Source organism: Buteo buteo, chromosome 12, assembly GCF_964188355.1.
Source record: "Buteo buteo chromosome 12, bButBut1.hap1.1, whole genome shotgun sequence".
Classification (NCBI taxonomy): Eukaryota; Metazoa; Chordata; class Aves; order Accipitriformes; family Accipitridae; genus Buteo; species Buteo buteo.
The window spans coordinates 16,395,646-16,414,510 of record NC_134182.1 but is presented as its reverse complement, the minus strand read 5'-3'; the positions used below and the strand labels follow the sequence as shown (position 1 = coordinate 16,414,510).

Sequence of the window (18,865 nt, the reverse complement as noted above, 5' to 3'; positions counted from 1 at the left end):
CTATACTCTTAACAGAATAGAGGCCCCTTCCACCTACATAAGCTTTCTAACTTAAAAAAATGAAACAAATATAGGTAGGCAAGAGAAGATGACAGTGGGAAAAACACAATTATTATTGTGGTGAGACTGCATATTCGCAATCTCAAGGCACACAATTGATCATTTCAAAGTATTTAAAATAAAAGTTGACATCTCACCAAAACCATTCATTGTAATGACTACCTGAGTACCTTGTAGCCATCTCAGAAGAGAAAAATATGACAAAGGATTTATTAGAGTATGAATGGTACCTTCACAGATTAGGTCACATAAACTGTACAGGAAATGACAACATGTGTACAAGCAATGATGTTTTTAATCAGTTCTTCAGTTTTCCAAAAATATTTAAAAAAAACACAACTTAACCACAACTGATACGAACACCAGTTATTACTCTTTATACTAATATTAACAACCACCTAATAATCAGGTTTAAAGTTACAATAAACCATATTTCAACATACTATTTAAAATTCAACTTACTAGGAACTGGGCAGAAGAATGTAAGCCATTTTAGAAATCAGAACTGAAGTAAAAAAATCACTTTACACTTTCGTTAGACCACTGCACATGGGATATTTAAGGATAGTGTAAACTCTAAAAAAGTAGTCAATATTAGTCTTGGTACACTGAATATAAAAGGTAACAAGGTCTTCCTCACTTACAGAAGACAATAGGAAGTGTATTTGCCCCCTCTATTTCTGGACAGAAGGGCTAGTTAAGTAAAGAATATGCCGATCATAATTTTTTACAATAATAAACTATAATTTAGAAACCCCCTGCATTGTTGCCTCACAGGTTTGAAAAAGCAGTAGCCAGTGAGATGTTTTAAAAGTCTTTCAGAATTGGGTATCAGTTTGCTGTCTTTGAGGATAAAGTTCTGTATCAGATCCATCCAAAACAAGGTCAAAATGAACTGTATGCTACAATATATATTTTGTGTTTATAATACTTTATTGGCAGTGATGTACACTTTTGCTTTATGTTCGACACTACTTTGATGTTCTCATTAACAATGAGGTTTAGCAACCAAAATGGGAACTTACCCCCTCATTCTCTCTGTGTGGATTCAGCCTACTATACACAGCTTCAATAATATTACGCCTAAAAAAGAGAATTTTTAAAAAAATTAAACACAAAAAATTATTTCAAAATGTTGAGAACTTAAAGTTTGAGCACAGTGATAATTTCTAAGTGTTTGATGTTTTGCCTTTAACCTGCCTCTTAAAAAGATGAAGCCCAGTCTCAGTGTCTTTACTCACTTCCAATATGTTTGGAGATTTAGCAGTAAGTCAATATTTGTAAAGACTAAGCAAGGCAAAACATTTTCTTACCTTACATGCCTCATGGTCTGCCTCTTTACATCTTTAGAAGTTCCAGCTGCATAGTCAGATTTTGCCAAGAGTAACATCTAAATCTGTATTTTGCTTATTGTAACAAAATTCTTCAAGTTTTCTGGTTTTCTTGCCTTATTTCTGGATATGGAACTTGAAGACAGTTGGGTTTTTCCCCATTTTTATTACATATACACAGGTTACTACTTGCCTATGAACTTTTGAAGTGTGGTGCCCAGAGTATACCACCTCTGAGATGTTTCTATGGTGTGAACAGACACTAGACAACACTAAAACCAAAATATGATCAGCTAGACTCTTTTCTGGCAGTGCCACACCTTCACAGGCAGACAAAAAGCTTCTCAAAAAATAAACCCTGAAGTATAAACAGACTTCTGAGAGGAAAAAGGTTATGTCTCTACATCTTCAAATCATAGTAAGAACGGGGAAACATTCAGACAACTATAATAAATATGATCAAAGTTACTGACAGCTTCAACAACAACAAAAAACACTACATGAACTAAAACCCTCAAGTCTGGAAGTGGCCAACATCTATAAAAAAGATGTCTTACAGAACGCAGATAAGCACTGACTGTTGATTCTTCCAAACAAAGAGCACAAGGGCATCAGATGAAGACAGCAGCAAATGTCTCAAAAATAGACAGTGATGGCTCTTGATACAACAGAACCTTCTGTCCCAGAATACCGAGGATGCTAGAAGTTTGGTGAGGCTCCTTCTGACCACATTTAACTTCATAGAAGAGAAATTCTAAGTCACTGAGTACATAAACTACCTCAAGATCAGGAAGCACCTCAGCTGTAAGAAGCTGAAAACCAAAATAATGATGATAGGATAAGTATTTTACTTATTTTCCTGGTTTTATATTCTTCCCCAGGCATCTACTTTCAGCTATCCTGTGGACAGGACACAGAGCTAGAATAATCCTTCGTCTGATCTAGTATGACTAGGTTCTAATGTTCGCACCATGCAAGCAAAAGCACATTCAAAATAGAAGAGATTGGTTTTTGAATGGAATGTTGCAAGTGTGTCCACTTCTCAAAGCAATAAATCAGGTAATTTCAGTATCTAGTGTCCAGCAAAATATATTTTTCCAGTCATGATCCAGCATTTAAAACATTACTTACTAAAAATACTCAGAACTCTGGGAAATGGTTTGTGGACCAGTGAATGCGAGGGACAATGCATCAAATCTCAGGATGACCGCTAACCTACAACACTGAAAAGACATCACGCTATCATGTGTTCAGAGGCAATATATGTCGATGATGAAATCAACATTTATCTAGACATACCACACCAAGACAAGCAGAAGGCAGGCACAACAGATACACCTGACAACTTGAAGCCTTAAGACACTGGTATACACAATTTATGCTTGTTCACACGCAAAGGTTTTGGGCTGTCTGAATGAGCTTCAGGAAAGAAGTTCAGAATTTAATTGACAGTGACACTTCCAAGAATTATGTCCAATATGAAAAGTCCACTAAAGAACAACTTCTCCAAGGGCACACCAGTTAAAGTGAATGCTTTAAAAAGAAATCTAGAAGGGTGGCATGGCTGAGCTAGTATGGGATCCATCAGCATTAATGGAAAATTTTCTTAGAGAAAAGAAACCAAATCTTTTTGCAGATGATGCAAGAAAGGGTTCTCACCATTTAGTTCCACATTTAGTGATGGTGGAATGGCAGAATTCTGACCAAATACCTGTACTACAGAGAGCAATGGCACCTCACACCAACGTAACAGAAAACACCTAGACAGTCCAAGCAAGGCTGCCACAGAAGCAGCCGATAGCCACTGCGGACAGTTTAAATCAGACTTAAAACTCAGGCCCTTGGGAGTTCTATCTTTTCAATTTACTTTTCTTTCTTTGAACAGTGTATTTATCCGTAATTTCCTTTCATGTGGAAACTCATGAGCAAGATGTTGAGTGGAATTACTAACGTTCAAGTGTCAGGGTGTCTCAGGTCTGTTTTCTTCAGCAACAAATGAATATTCTTTTGGCAGCATTTGAAGTTACAGGGGGATCCGAGTCAAGCCAGAAGCGAGTCTTTGAAGAATACGATTTTAAAGGATAAAACACAACCATCAAGTGACCACAGCAGAGTTGACACCTTTAAATCTCCTGTCTCAAAGAATGAGCCAGTAGGGGCTTCTATACAAGTGAGATGCTTGAAGGGAAGTATACAATGCCAGTAGAAGTGGAGCTACTTCAGAGGTTCCTAAGGTTTGCAAACATACTCTAGTGAAGGTAACATCGCATTAAGTTTCTCAAGCTCAGACATATTGAAAACCAGGAGCAACTATAACTGGTGCTAAACACAGGGGTGTCAGCCACACACAAGCTCTTTCTGCAACCCGTTTGAGCCAGGTCTTGGAGTTCAAACAGAAGGACAAAGTGTGAATTCTTCATGTCCTGGTAACATCACAGGAGATCAAGACAAAGAATAGTCTCTTGTTCGGACAGAAGTTTTAAGTTACATGGTAGGTTTTGGGTTGTGTAGTCGTACTGTTTCAAAAACTCCATTCAGGAGCTCAATCCTGCAAGTAAAGTTAACTAAATACATCATTGCCTGTCTTTGTCTTACGTTTGAAGGCCAAGAAAAAAGTAACTTAATACTGTATGATATTCTCTTAAAAAAAGCTGCAGGCACACCTCCTGAAGTCAGTTTTCTGTGAGGCGGGACTTTAAAAGTCAAAATGGAGAGAAAGGCATCAAAAGGCTAATTCTGAATCTAAGCCCATCAAAAGCATAACATGGGTCACAACAATTTAAAATAGAATTTACATGCAGAGGTTCCAGAACAATGAAGCAGTACATGGTGCGGTTGTTAATGAGCAAAAAACCAAAACACACCAAGTCATTCCGCAGTTGGGAGGCACTAAGAAGAATAGGCACAACGCCACTTCTCTGAATGCCTGAAATACACACAAGTGGAGAAAAAGGCCCAGAAGGTACAGGTACTTTCAAGGCCAGAAAAAAATAATCATGTCAAACAGTGCTTATTACTAAGTACATGCAATGAAAATTGATCTATACACAAATGCTCAGAGGACAGTACTTCATATTTGGAAAAAACCCAAAGATTCCAGGAACAACATGACCTATGCCAGGGAGCAATAATGGGTCCTACTGTTTGGGGAATTCTCGATTAACAATTGTTTATGCAATCCTAAATTCTGTTCATTAAAATCCTTAAATTATAGGTTGTTAGAACATCATCATTAGCCTCCCCAGAACCCCATGGTCATTTCTGAATGTTTATTTCGATTAAGTTGTAAAATGCATATCCTGGTTCAATATTCTTGCTTCTCTAACATTCAGTTTAAGACTAAAGAACAACAAATTCCTTATGAGAATGTTTGCTGAGAAAACGAGCACTGACCCAAACTTATAATGGACACTAGGTGGTGGAGGGAACATGATATCAGCAAAATTGAGCTGGTATTTCAATATTCCGGTTACATTATTGATAGTTCTTAACAAGTGTAAAGCAGTAAAAAGCCAAGAATTTTTTATTTTTTAAAATGGCCATATGGAAATACTAAACTAGTATGTTATATACCAGAATATGATCAATCTGCCTCCTCTTACCATTCTGGAATGGGAACAATGACAAATGTTTATGTAGCCCAAAAGGTAAACTAGCTTAAAATATAAAAAACCAACTTTTTTCTTTAATTTGAGTATAGCTATTACAATAAGAAAACTTTAAAAAATTTAAATAAAAGTATTTGTTTCAGTGAACGAAACAGTTCAAGAAATTCCAGTACTGTACTCACTTGCCAGCTAAACCACCTCCTGGTGGTAAATTAGGGATATTCTCCGCAGTTAAAATACGAATAACATGAGCAAGATCAGGCATTCCTTCTTCACCCGATTTTTCCATAATTTCTAATTTAAAAACAGAAGAAGTCCTTAGATTACTGAATTAATACCACCCATTATTCCTTAAGACACTAAAATACAAGATACTATCTCTTTTTAACAAAGACATTATGAAAAAGTTACATGTAGACAGGAAAACATTCTTTACATTTTAGGTAAACAGTCTTTGCATGGTGGAGGAGAGCTATTCAAATCCATAGCCTGCCTTTCCAGTATACTTCTAGCCATTCCCTCTCAGAGAAACTCAGAAGCAGACTGTGAACTGGATGAAATATCCTGGAGACAGCAGCCTGCTCTCTTTCAAAAAGACGACAGCTAGGAGCCTGTTTCAGTTACCCTCCCATTCCATTGCAACACATACTCAGAAGTTACATGCCATAAAGCCAACACTTCCCAGATATTCAGTCATACTTCATCGTGAGTAACACCTTGTGTTCTAAAAGGCCTGAATCTCCAGTGCATAAACACTAAGACCATCACGCAATAAAGAGGCATGTATAAAATAGTCCATTATTGCTCAAGTGGCCAAAGCAGAATAAGAACTGACGACAAATGATTAATAATATGGTATTCCATTTTCAAAGCAGAATTAACACACAAGTCCAGTGGTAGTAAGTTCTTCTGCCTTGGAAAATAACTGCCTAAACTGAAGTAAATCTTCGCATGTTCTTGTTCATCAAAGCTGCTGTAAGGCGACTGTGTCATAGTTGCATATACATTCACATAGGCATAACACTACCAGCTTCCAGTAATCATCCTCTAGTCATTCAACTACTACCATGGCAGAAAAAGCTTCACTAAGTCACCTACAAATCATAGTTGTGTGTGATGTATTTTTAAGAACAAATTTTTTTTCTGAAAATCAACTAAATTAAGAAATGGAGTGCCATTCCTGTAGACATTGTTCTAGATAAAAAAATTAATCTTTCTTTGAGCCACAGAACAAAAGAATTAAGAATGAATCCTCTCAAATACCATCCTAAAAAAAGTCTTCAGTCAGTCTGTATCTTGGCTACTATCCAAAGATAAACAAATCACTTAAATTTCTTATGATCAATTGATTATATTCTGGATGCATGATTTGGACCCTGCAACTAAAGCCAGAGGCAGCTACAATTTGAGTTTCTGAAGTTACTACTAAAGCACATCATCTACCTACTTTAAATACCACATCCCATGTTTCCAGGTATTTAAACCTCTCTCGATGTCTATCACCTATCTAGAAAGCAAGTGATATGCAGGCTTCTCTCAGGACTATTAAAAACCACAGTGCTTGCAAGGTACTTGCTTACTCTGTATCATGAAGATCTGTAGGAAAGCCCTCCAAAAGCAATTCTACTTTTAGAATAGTTTTACTACCCTGTAACAAATAGGGCACTATGCTTCTAAGCCCCAATTTTAAGTCAGCACCATACAATCTCTGCAATGAATGAACTAGGTATACTACTACTAGAAGCAAATAAACATTCTTCCATGAAACTTTACGTAATATTATCATACAGCCATCCATTAAGAATGAATCATGGCTAGCAAAGGAAATGACAACTGAGTATGTATGCTTGAATCTTAGGATTTTGATCACTTCTTCCATACACATTCACATAAATCAGCCACAAGTTCTCTTATACAATGCATCCTTTTGTGCAGTTCTACCTAGTTAGAAGTAGATTGTACCACTATAATACAATTTTGCTGAGTCACATCTAACAGGAAATGTGTCTTATGCATATACTGCTTTTTATATCAAGAGCACAGCTGGTTCTGTACATACAGAAAGTAGACAAATAGCAAGAATTAGTAAGAAGAAAGGCTACAGAAGTAAGCAATTACTAAATATTAATGCAAGCATAACATTTTTGTATCTTCTTAAAAGGGAATTAAAGCAATCAAAACTAAGGATTGCTCTATATTTCTTGGTACTGACACCTTTTACTTCATACTGTATAACCACTTCTCAGGGAGTGCTAAACTGAACCATGAGCACCTTCACTCCACTTCTAGAAGGTGCCAAATCAGGAATTCTGGTGGAATTGGCCATGTCCTTTCCCTTGTCCTGATATTAGGGTGAATAATTTCACCCAGAACATGTCCCCTCTTAAAAAAGAAAAAAGCTTCCTAATAGAAAATCCTAGAATAAAGCAAACGACCAAGCATGACCTTTTTTCGTTACACATCAATTAGCAGACACACTGTGGATCTGTTTGACAAAGGCCACTAGAGAAAAAAAATCAAATGCTTTCAGAAACAGATTTATAGACATTTACAAGGTTTTCACCTTCATCTCTACAATGTTAAGAATAACCCTACAATTAATTTTTTCTCTGAACATGCAAAACACGATCACAGAAAATTTTATACCTGCGTTGCTAATGTAATTCAAACACTTAATGAATCATTTCCTGATATCATATATGCAAATCCATGAAAGTCCACTACAGAGTCTACTACTTTACTCCTACAACAATCTTCTCTAAAAGCCTAACACTTAACTTGGACATAAGCATTTTGAAAATCCAGACAAAATTTTACTTCTATTTTATATAATGCAAGTGCCCAACCAGACAGCATTACAAGTTTTCTGTGTTCCAGCATCTCCTTTGATTTCCAGCTATAAGATTATGACAAATCAGTTTTATATACAGTATATATTCCACATATGTAAAATGCACCATCCAACTCACTGTAGTAACTGAGTATTCATCTACTATTAATACTGTTTAAGACTACATAGAACATGTGCCCCTATTTACGATTTGGGGGGTTAGTGTGTTTCGGGTTTTTTTTTCTGGTTGGTTGTTTTTTTGTTGGTTTGGTTTTGGGTTTTAATTGCATGTCTGATACACCCTTTCAAATAAACTGAAACATAGCAGAGACTTGAACTAACTTCTGTGCCTAGTATTTTCTTTCTGTGACCAAACTTCAGAGCTCTAAAAAACATACGTCCTGGTTTCAGCTGGGATAGAGTTAATTTTCTTCCTAGTAGCTGGTACAGTGCTGTGTTTTGGATTTAGGATGAGAATAATGTTGATAACACTGATGTTTTAGTTGTTGCTGAGAAGTGCTTACACTAACCACTGACTTTGACTAAGTCAAAGACTTTTCATCTTTTCATACTGCCCTACCAGCAAGGAGGCTGGAGGGGCACAAGAAGTTGGGAGGGGACACAGCCAGGACAACTGACTCAAACTGGCCAAAGGGATATTCCATACCACATGACATGATGCTAAACAATAAAACTGGGGGGGGGAGTTGGCTGGGAGGTGGCAGCCCACTGCTCAGGAACTGACTGGGCATCAGTCAGCAGGTGGTGAGCAACTGCATCATGCATCACTTGTTTTGTATATTATACTATTATTATTGTCCCTTCCTTTTCTGTTCTATTAAACTGTTCTTATCTCACCCCACGAGTTTTACCTTTTTTCTGATTCTCTCCCCCATCCCTCTGAGGGGGGAGTGAGCAAAGGGCTGCGTGGTGTTCAGCTGCCTGCTGGGTTAAACCACAACAGAGAACAAAACAGAAAGTAGCATTTGAAAGTGGCAGTAAGAAAAGACTTTACTAGCATAACTTAACTACTGTCCAACACACCTGCATCACTTTGGAAATTGACCAATTAAGTGACTCAAAACAGAATCACAGCTGTGCTCACCATCATGACTCAATCACAAGCTACTTAGTACAACCTCATAAGTATTTCAGAATACTCTTGAATTGGCAGCTTTGGAGTGCAGTTATACACATTCTGTCAATCTCAAGACCAAAACTAGAAAAAGAGCTTTGGTATACAGTTCTTCCACTAGTAAACTGCCACTTGCTGAGTTTGTTTTTTTAATAACTCTGTTAAAACAAAAACTCTGTTTTGGTATGGAAACAATAATTCTCTTTTAATAACTCTGGAAAGATCTTATGGAACTACTAGCTCAACTCACTGTACAAATACACTGTATCTCAGCATTCTACTTAGGAATGTAGAAAGACAGACTATAAATATTATATGTGTAAGTATTAAACTGCTTTTGAATACAGATTTTTTTTTTTAAACCAACAAAAGCATGCCTCAAACAATGCCTCTCTCTCCAAGCCAGAGCTTAAAATGCCCAAGTGTAGCAGTGAAAAAACCCTATTGTCTAAAAAGTTTGATGGGTTAGTCCAGTCAGGTGAAATTCAAGGTCCACAAGAGAACAGAAAAAATATTCCATGTTGAACAGTGTATATTCATTAAGAACAAATACCACTGATCAAACTAGAATTGCTTCAGGAAGTCCCAAAGGATTTTATACTAAGTGCCAATGTTGCCCTGATTTAAATTAGTCACTTACTGAAAGATGAGAGTATCTAAGAAAGCTCATAGCTTGTATGTTTGACATCTCTATCTTTGCAGCTTAGTAGTTCTAAAGCAAGCTGATTTTTTTCAGAATGTTTTTACTACAGGTATAAATAAAATTGTTATTGGCTCTCAACCAACTGCACATAACTTGTGAGCTGTCAATTCTTTAACACTTAAAGAAACGTTGTTCATGTTAAATTATTGTGTGCAAAATCCATTATTTGCCTTTTGAAAGGAACAGTCATAATCTAGTCTGGTATTTTAAACATTAGTAAACCTACTACAGATTCTCACTATATACAGTCACTTGCTGTAACTGAACATAGATTCTTGGACTGAGCTGCTTAGCTTACCACATTCAGAGCTTCAAAACACATCAAAACGACAAATAAATTATATTGAATATACTTCCCTGAAGACGACCATCCTAAGATGTATACTACATTTAGAATACATCTAAAGAAATACAACTTCTGTCTTTTGAAAATAACTAGAAAAGATGAACAAATCCATATTATCAACCTCACAACTTATCTACCAGGCTTTAAGGTTTTAGAATTAAAGGCAGCTTAAACCTTTCAGGCACAGCTCTCTTATGCACTGTTTTCCAGACTACGCTTAGTCTAAAGGCAAACGCAAAACTGACTATGGCAGTTGTCCTTTCCTGATCAAAAAAGACATTCCCACCTTCCAAAAGTTTTCCTTACGACTCCAACACTTGATATATTCTCCCTGCCTCCCTTTTTTTTTTTTTTTTTAAGTTAAAAGTATTTCTGCTCACTACTGAAACCTTCAAGTCTGACTACTTTTTTTAAAGGAATCCAACATCTTTCCATACAATTCTCCCCATGCTGCTTAATGGTTTGAAGCATTTTGTTAAAGCTTCCCTGTATCATTTCTGAATTAATACTCAAGGCACAAATGTAAGGTAAAAATAGCAGTCCTACTTTTTTTAAATTAAGGAGACTGTGTCAGAATGACAATATCATAGAATTTATTATGACTGCAAAAATGTTAGAAAACAGGTAAATATTTCAGTATTTCTGAAGTCTGTTTCCTTTATTTTCTCCACTTCTTGACAGAATTTCCTCAAATATGCTGATTCTCATTCCTTGCTAAATACTTGGCATTTAAAGGCCTTGCACTCTGTCCAGTTAGCAGAACACAGAATGACACAGGGAACTCGGGCTGGGGGGAGGGAGGGCGGGTGGGCAGCAATCAAGGAGAGCTGAAGCAACAGAAGTCCAAGCTTTGAAGCAATCCATTTCTCTGGAGCACTTAACAACCATTTTGAGTTACATTCAGAATGGCTCTGCATCAGTTCAGACTACAAACTCTCCACTTCTCTGTGTGTAGTATTTGTTAAATATGACAACATAGCTAAAATAAATTTCTGCTAAGAAGTTATTTTGATAGGTTAAAGTAGTAACTCAATCATGCTACAACACTGCATTGTTACTAGCAAATAGTGCCTCCCACATCGTACGCAGTTAATCCAGTCACTCTGATCAGAAGTTTTCTCACCTTTTCTATTAATCTTCTTAACATTCACTTATTAAAGCAATAAAATACACTGCAGTTCCATACATTTTTCACCTGTTTGGTAACAGAGAGAGAAGCCACCAAGAAGCTGGGAATACTAACCAGTAAACCACTGTGTGCACACCTGGCTGCTGTCAGTGAAGGTAAGTGCTCCTGGCTCTCTCCCAGCACCTATTAACAGCTCTTGTACTTTATCTTAACTAGTGTCATCTAGGAAGCCTAGGATGCAAGCCAAGTTCTGAGAAACATGCCTAGAGTTAGCATTTGAAGTGACCATTAGCTCTCTCTATTCTCAACAGAAACTACAAGTATGCAAGCTATTCCAATTTAGATCCCCATTTAAACAAAAGGGAGAGACACAACAGTAGTGCATTCAGACATAACTTGTATCATGGCCTGAAGGTCTTCTTATATGTATTTAAAAATTAAGGTTTGTTACATCAATTATCTAGATTACTGGGACATTGAAAAATACAAAAAAATTTTCTGAGTTTACCTCATTTGGCTAAGAGTGCAATAAAAAAAAAGCTATCTAGTCAAAGAACATGAGTGATTTTCACAGCTGTTTCACACAAATGAAAAATTAAATAAAGTATCTACCATTAGTGTCATCTGTAGCGTTAACATATGTTTGAGAATTTTTGATACTAAAGTGGCAAAACTAACAGTTGTCCACAGCAACTATGTTACACTGGCAGCATCTACATTTCTATGTCACTCTTGCATTTTACACTGAACTAGTGTTAAGAAAAATTATGAACGGTTAGCTGTGGGATTTTTGCTGTTGCACAGTCTGAGAAGATTCCCGATTTCCTCGGACCTACAGCGCAGGATTACGTCTCATTTATACCTAATGCTACTTACTTGGATATGAACTACTTTTACTAGAAAGCACGTCCTTTCAGTATCTATTACAACATGTTACAAAGCCAGTGGGTGTGTCAGATATTCAAATAAACCAAAGCCAACAAGAAACAGAAGTGGCATCTATCTCCTGTGTGGTAGTGCTGGAGTCCTGTATTAATAATTCTTATCAAATATTCATAAGAAAGGATATCAAGTATTTCACCTATACAGATTACACACACCATGCTTGGGTGCCTGTAAAGTTTCCAGATCCATGTTGAGAAAGTTTGGTCAGTCACATCTTCTTTCATAAAAAAATGCTCAAGCTCAGAAACCACAGCGCTGGCCACTGGCTGCATGTCACTGAGACCTTGTTACAGTCTCAAGATGATGGCTTCATGCTGGTTCTGACCTGCAAAGTCCCAAACACCTTGGCACCCAAATTTAAAATTACTTTCATGGAACTCTGCTGAACAGTCCCGTAGACTGACAATATCACATTTTTCAATATAAACACAGAAAAGTACCATCAGGACAGCAATACTACAGTAGAAAGCTAAACCACTGGTCTCAGCACCTGGAACAAAACATTTAAGAAGGATACATGGGCTCATTATCCATCTACAAAGGGACCACCTCTTCATCAAGCACAGTTAAACTTGTATCTAGTGATCAGAATATTCTAGGCCAGGCCTAAAACAAGTCAAGAAAAGATACAAGTTAGGCCAGCCAGCTTTCCCTTCAGTAAACCCTTTCCTTCCTTGAATGCTGTTGCTATAACTTAGAGCTCCAACACATGGGTTCATAAGCTGCATCACCATAAGTAGGTGACAGTGCTTCAGTACTCTTCTGATGAGATTACAGAAGTTTAAAGAATCCTAACAAGGCTTTCAAAACCTCTGATGACTGCTTCCCTCCAATGATGCTACTTCACAGTACTATCCTAGCAACATTTGTAACAGCAAGACAAACTGTTAGAAGAACTCAGTTATTTTCATGCCTGGGATGCTGCTGCAGAAACCTGTGCCAACATAAGAACAGTATTACAAAAGAGGCAAACTTTCAATATCAACCCTGAACTACCAAAACTGAGCTATACCTGGATCAGTAGAATAATTGAGAAGATTGAAGAGACCAAGAGGCCACTACATACAGCTGTTTTCAGACCTTGGAACAGCCTTAACCAGTGATAAAATATTTTAAATTAGAAGCAACAATTTGAAAGCCTGTTTCAAATGTCAGTTTTTCTGACATTAGGAACACTGCAGTAAAGCAATAAATGTACAAGGGCAAGCCTTTCATTCTTAGTCGAGCTAACTTCCCTTTAGCTGTTTCTCCTTAAGGGAAGAAGTTGCATTCAACCTTTTAGATAAGTGAAGAGTTATAAAATCAGTGACTAAAAGAAACTGGTTAGGAGTCAAGTTTAGTCCTCCATGAAAGTTCTAGATGATTATATGGTTTTTATTCACACATACACACATACTTGGTAAGCATTCAGAATCCAAAGGGATGATTTAAGGCTCTTGCATTCATAGGTATTTTGAACATTTATAATCTGTTTTCACCGAAGTACATTTAAAAAACTTCTCGGTGTGAAAAGTCACAGCTGTGTTAAGTAGAATCAGTTAAAAAAGCTCGGATTATTAGATGATTAAGTTGTTCCTTCATGAAAACCCGGTACAGCTTTTTCTTTGTCAAAAACTCTCACAAAAAAGGGAACAAGTACCACAAGTATCCCTTTTAATATTTTATAAGCAAGACATTAGCAACATCACAATTTACTTAGCTGATATAACACTTCGCAAGGTTGCATTTTGACCTGTAAAGATAAAGTACAAATCTAAAGCTCACATTAAGAAAATGCTTGTGGAATACCAGGATAAAATAACCACGTGGCTTAAAAACATTTTTTCCTGACACACAAAAGTTCAGACTTACAACCACACCTGAATTTGACCCAACATATAGTGGCATGATGGCTTTCAGGGGTTTTGTTTTCATGCTCAAAAAGGCTATGACGTCATTTCTAGTGAACAAAATAGATTTCTTACCTTCAACTCGTGATTCCAAGTACTTATCCAACTCGGCATCTTTTTTCACTGCCTCATCTGAGACCTTAGGAGCATTTGAAAAACAAACAAGTACGATACTCATGTTATCACGACTCCCCTATATGACAAAGAAAAAAGAAGAGTTAGGATCTTGAGTCTTATTTTTAACTTTTCTATTCGAGTCGCACTTTTACTTGTTCCAGATACAGCACTATAGATATACCTAGGAAAAAAGAAACCTTGCAATAAAACTGTATTTTGATTAGTAAGAACCTCTAAGTTCTCCAACAATACTCACTAAAATTAATTTTACTGATTTTTATTGTACATTCTTTGCCTTAAAGTTTAAAATATTTAATGGACTTATTTACATATGTCAACTGTTTAAAAATCATATCAAGAAAACAGGTCAGAAATTAGACAGTCATTTACTGTTACCTTTAGCCAAGTTAAAAAACAACTCATGCTGCAAGACAAAATGCAGAATACTTATCCTAGACTAGAATAGCTAGCTTCAGCTACTAGTTTATTTCAGTTTGAGAGCATTCAGACAAGACATTACATTCATTACAAGTCTGTTTATCGGCATGCACCTGTTTCACACATAGCACCTTGAAGAAAGTAATGCCAGTTCTTCACTAGTAAGCTCTGATACCACTTTCCTGCTTATATTTAATTTTCAAAATTATAACCCAGAGCCCAATTTAAAAGCACAGTGTCTAAGTCTCTTACAAGGAGATCCAGCAGAACCATAATTTAAACTCCTGGTTTGAAATAAAAGATTTTAAAATTGTACCAAAAAAAATTAAGTGCCATTAGTTACCACATACTGTTTCTGTGTAAACCCAACCTACTGGATAGTTCCTATCACAACAACTCCTTCTCCTGAAGAAATTAAGTAGGAATCTGACATTAGAATAAATTCCTTCAGAAGTACTCATGAGTTATTCTATATTCCCTTTCATACCAAGCATATAGGGACACCTATCCTATCGTTTGTAGTTAATATTACATGGTACAATTCACATCCTGAAGACAGAGGACAACATTCTAGTATCATTACAAACTGCAGAGATCCAGGATCTGACTTTGTAAAATAAACACAAGGTCAGGGCTCAGTTTTACTGAAAGTATACTACAGTGACTGTCCTTTAACAAGGCTGGTCAAGTGCTTGGTCAGAAAAGCCACAACATTTAAATCAATCATATGACATAGGGTTGTATTCCAGCATATACCACATTTCTGAAAAAGTTTACTTACCCTTTAGTGTTAGAATTCTGAATTTTAATATTTTCCTCAAAATTTCATGTTTGGTCTGTGGCCTAATGAAAGAACTCTATTTGCACTAGTAGGAGTTGCACTTCTCAGGGAATGCTGGAAATGGTATACCTATGAAACATTTGTAGATCAACCTGTAGTTGCTCTGAACAAACTCTAAATTTGAGGAGTACAAGTAAGCTCAGATGCAAAAGTAGTGCTTCTCCATCTAAGCTACTAAAATGAGCTGAGGACACCACTTCAGATGACAGACAAACCATACCTTGAAGAAGAGATGGTGCAAACACTGGTTTTATGCAAAGGATATGAACACTACCCAACTTGAAAGAACAGAAAACCCCCCAAAAACCCATGACACCTTGCACAGAATTTATTCATTTTTAAAACTTTGTATTTGGACACAAAGTTTAGAGCTGGAACCATATGCAAGCATTAAGAAAATAATAAACCTTTATTTTTGCAATTGCTATCACCTCTCCAGGCACAAAGGATGAGGCTGTATACTCTTCAGCAAGGATATATAGTCAAATGGGTACAAATATTTGAGGGAAGGAAGAGGGAGAAGGGAAAGACTAGGCCAGGAACTACTGTTAACACTGTACCCATCTAAACAGAAGATCATTTTAGAACAGCTGCTTGGAGAAAACAGTTACATACCTTATGTAAACAAGTGTCCACTACCCAATTGCACACTTTTTCCAGGTCATCTGATACTTCAAGTCTAGATTTAACAAATTCACAGAGCTCTTCATTGCTCATTACATCCCAGATTCCATCACAAGCCAAGATGATAAACTCATCTTCTTCTGCCCTTAGAATTTCACAAACCTCAGGCTCTGGAGAAACAAGTTGCTCTGTAGGGCCTTTACCATCAACACATTTGTAGTCATAGTCCCCCAGAGCTCGAGAAACTGCCAATGAACCATTAACACGCTGAATCATTACACTGCCTCCTGCATTCTGGATTCGCTCTTTCTCCCTTGGGTTGCAAGGTTTGTGATCCTGTGTTGAAAAACAGACTTGTCCATTCCTATAGAGAACAGCACGTGAATCACCACAATTGATAAAGTATACATGCTCAGGTGAAATCATAACTCCCACTGCTGTTGAGCCACTTCTGTCCATCCCATTTCTGAGGTCTGAGAAATTGCGCATATACTCATCAATTTTCAAAAAGCCAGTTCTGATTCCACTCTTGACATTTTCCACTGAAGGTTCAAGAGCAGATCCAGGTTTTTCTGTCGCCCTAAAGTCTTCATTGTTAGTGATGTGTTCTAATAAGTGCGTGGAGCAATAATTTGCAACACGAGATCCTGCGTGACCATCATAGACAGCAAAAAAGGACCAGTCCTCTAAGCCATGGGGAATACCTACAACAGCTGTGTGAGCATCTTCCATTTCCACTCTCCATCCCTGCATACTGCTGAGGCCATAACGCAAGCCATTCCCTGCACCATGAGCATTATGTTTTTCAGTTTTTGGTTTATCCAAAAATGCACCCATGTTTATGCAAAATTGAATCTGGAAAACAGAGAAGAAAAGTCTTATTTATAAAACCATCACTCCATACAAGTTTTGTTCTCCCTTTCCTGTGTTGTTTCTTTATAAAACAAGTGATAAAGCATGCATGTGTGCAAAAGCCAACAACTATAATGGGGAGGAAAAAAGTAATTAATAAATGACACAAATGAAGTATGAACTTACAGACCCCTATCTGCATTTTTAGTGTTTTTTCCTGAGTGGGGTGTTGTGTCTCAAAGAGCTACTTCACCAAAATTAAAGGCTCTCCATATGAAGTCAGAGTAGCTCACATACCGTTGCAGCTCTGCCAATTCTGTCCTTCTCTCAAGAAACTAATCCATGCTTGAAAAAATAACAACCATATCACCAGTATTCACTTTCCAGTTTCATTGCAGCATGAATAAAATCTAATACTTTATAAATAAGAACTAACTGGTCTCACTAGCTTTGCATGTACTATGCTAATTCTGTATTCTTGTAAAGCATGGCAGAAGTGACAATAGGGGAATGTAGACCATCTGCCAAAGGAAACAAGAAGGCAAATCCCACTTCCATCCAAGAAAACTTCACATGGAATTCTCTGAAATTATACTTAGTCCTTTGTAAAACAACATTTCCATTTCTACCATGCCTAAAAGATGTTCATGTGCTTACATATGATTAAGTTCAAAAATGCGTTGATCTTGATTTTAAAATGTATCCAATTACATGAGATATGAGCTAAGGGAAGAAAATAATCCACAGAAAGTTAAAAGTTCTTCAATATTTGGAGACCTACTTCAAAATATACGAGAAGAACCATCTCCAGAGAGCAAGCTTGCAGGTAATATGCGAATAATCTATCTTAAGGCTTTAGAGGACTTCTGACTTCCTCTCCTGTACTCGACTTAGTTGTCCTATGTAGACCTGAAAAACCACCTTGCACTTTATGAAGTCAGCAGAGAATACATTCTTTAATCCCCTGATCCCATAGTACTTTTCTGAGAACTTCAGAAACTCAGACAGCACAACCTCTGATCATGCCAATAACGACTGCCCCATGAAACCCTTAGTGACTGGATGTGAAAGTTACAGCAACCTTCATCCAAAAAGAATTTGAGAGAATTCTGCCATGACTGATCCTGAGCAGTCAGTCACTAGGTCTCTCACACACTAGCACCCAACAAGCCTACAGAGTCATGCTAATCTAGTTCTAGTTTAAGAGTTTGTTACCAGGTCAGAAAAAGATGTTAAGAAATCCTTACTTCTGCCATCCCCCTCATCTCAACACATTTTCAGTATACACAGCTTTCTCTGACAGAAGAGGAAAAAAAAAAAAAAAATAGTACAATGCAATGGGGAAAAGATTACAGATAGATTCCGCACCCCACCTCCCTTCTTAGACTATAACTTGAGGACTTTCCTCCAGATAATCCAAACTCCACAATACCTCTCTGCTACAGTGACCTCCATGAAGTGCCGAGATTTCCCACTGTTACATAGACCCCAACAGTTTGCTCACCAGTTTTGCCTCTTTTGAACTCTATGCTTGTGTAACAGTTAGTTGTCTCTATGTACCAATCTTTTGCTATCAAGTCTGATGTTACAACACATAAGTCTTGTACTTAGTAAGTTATCTTAAGTAGCTATTAAAAAAAGGAATTGTGTGACACCAAAGAAAGCGTCCTGAGCCTTTTTTGCTCTCCAAATTGGGCATTCCATGTACAAGGTACATATCCTCAGCTGCAGACTCTCTAGCAAAACCAAATTAAGAGAACATGCTCAAAGGTTGTTGCGAATTTGATTTTACTCCATATAAACATAAGAATAGTCCTCAAACTGGGTTTTATGAAGCAGAACCAGAAGTACCAATTTCACAGATAATGGCACATCTAATACAAAAAAGCAAGTTACAGAATGACTTCAAACCCGCATCTAACATTCTCAAAATACTTTCCGTACTTTTAGCAACTTGAAAAGTCATTAAGTTCTTTCAAACACATACTATCGCTCCTAAACTTCCCCCACTTTCCCA

At 37.0% G+C, this 18,865-nt stretch overlaps 1 protein-coding gene across 13 annotated transcripts in view; it reads right to left on the bottom strand.

The window, feature by feature from the left end:
* PPM1B (protein phosphatase, Mg2+/Mn2+ dependent 1B) overlaps positions 1-18,865 on the bottom strand; it is a 63,087-nt gene that overhangs the window by 8,477 nt on the left and 35,745 nt on the right. For 10 of the 13 annotated variants that reach the window (XM_075042824.1, XM_075042832.1, XM_075042826.1 and 7 more), the window contains 4 exons: positions 15,988-16,851; positions 14,052-14,169; positions 5,182-5,293; positions 1,086-1,143 (listed from right to left, as the gene is read on the bottom strand). In XM_075042824.1, the coding sequence (XP_074898925.1) occupies positions 1,086-1,143; positions 5,182-5,293; positions 14,052-14,169; positions 15,988-16,851 (1,152 nt within the window). The remainder of the gene's footprint in view (positions 1-1,085; positions 1,144-5,181; positions 5,294-14,051; positions 14,170-15,987; positions 16,852-18,865) is intronic. The other 3 variants (XM_075042835.1, XM_075042836.1, XM_075042837.1) reach the window with 2 other exon arrangements.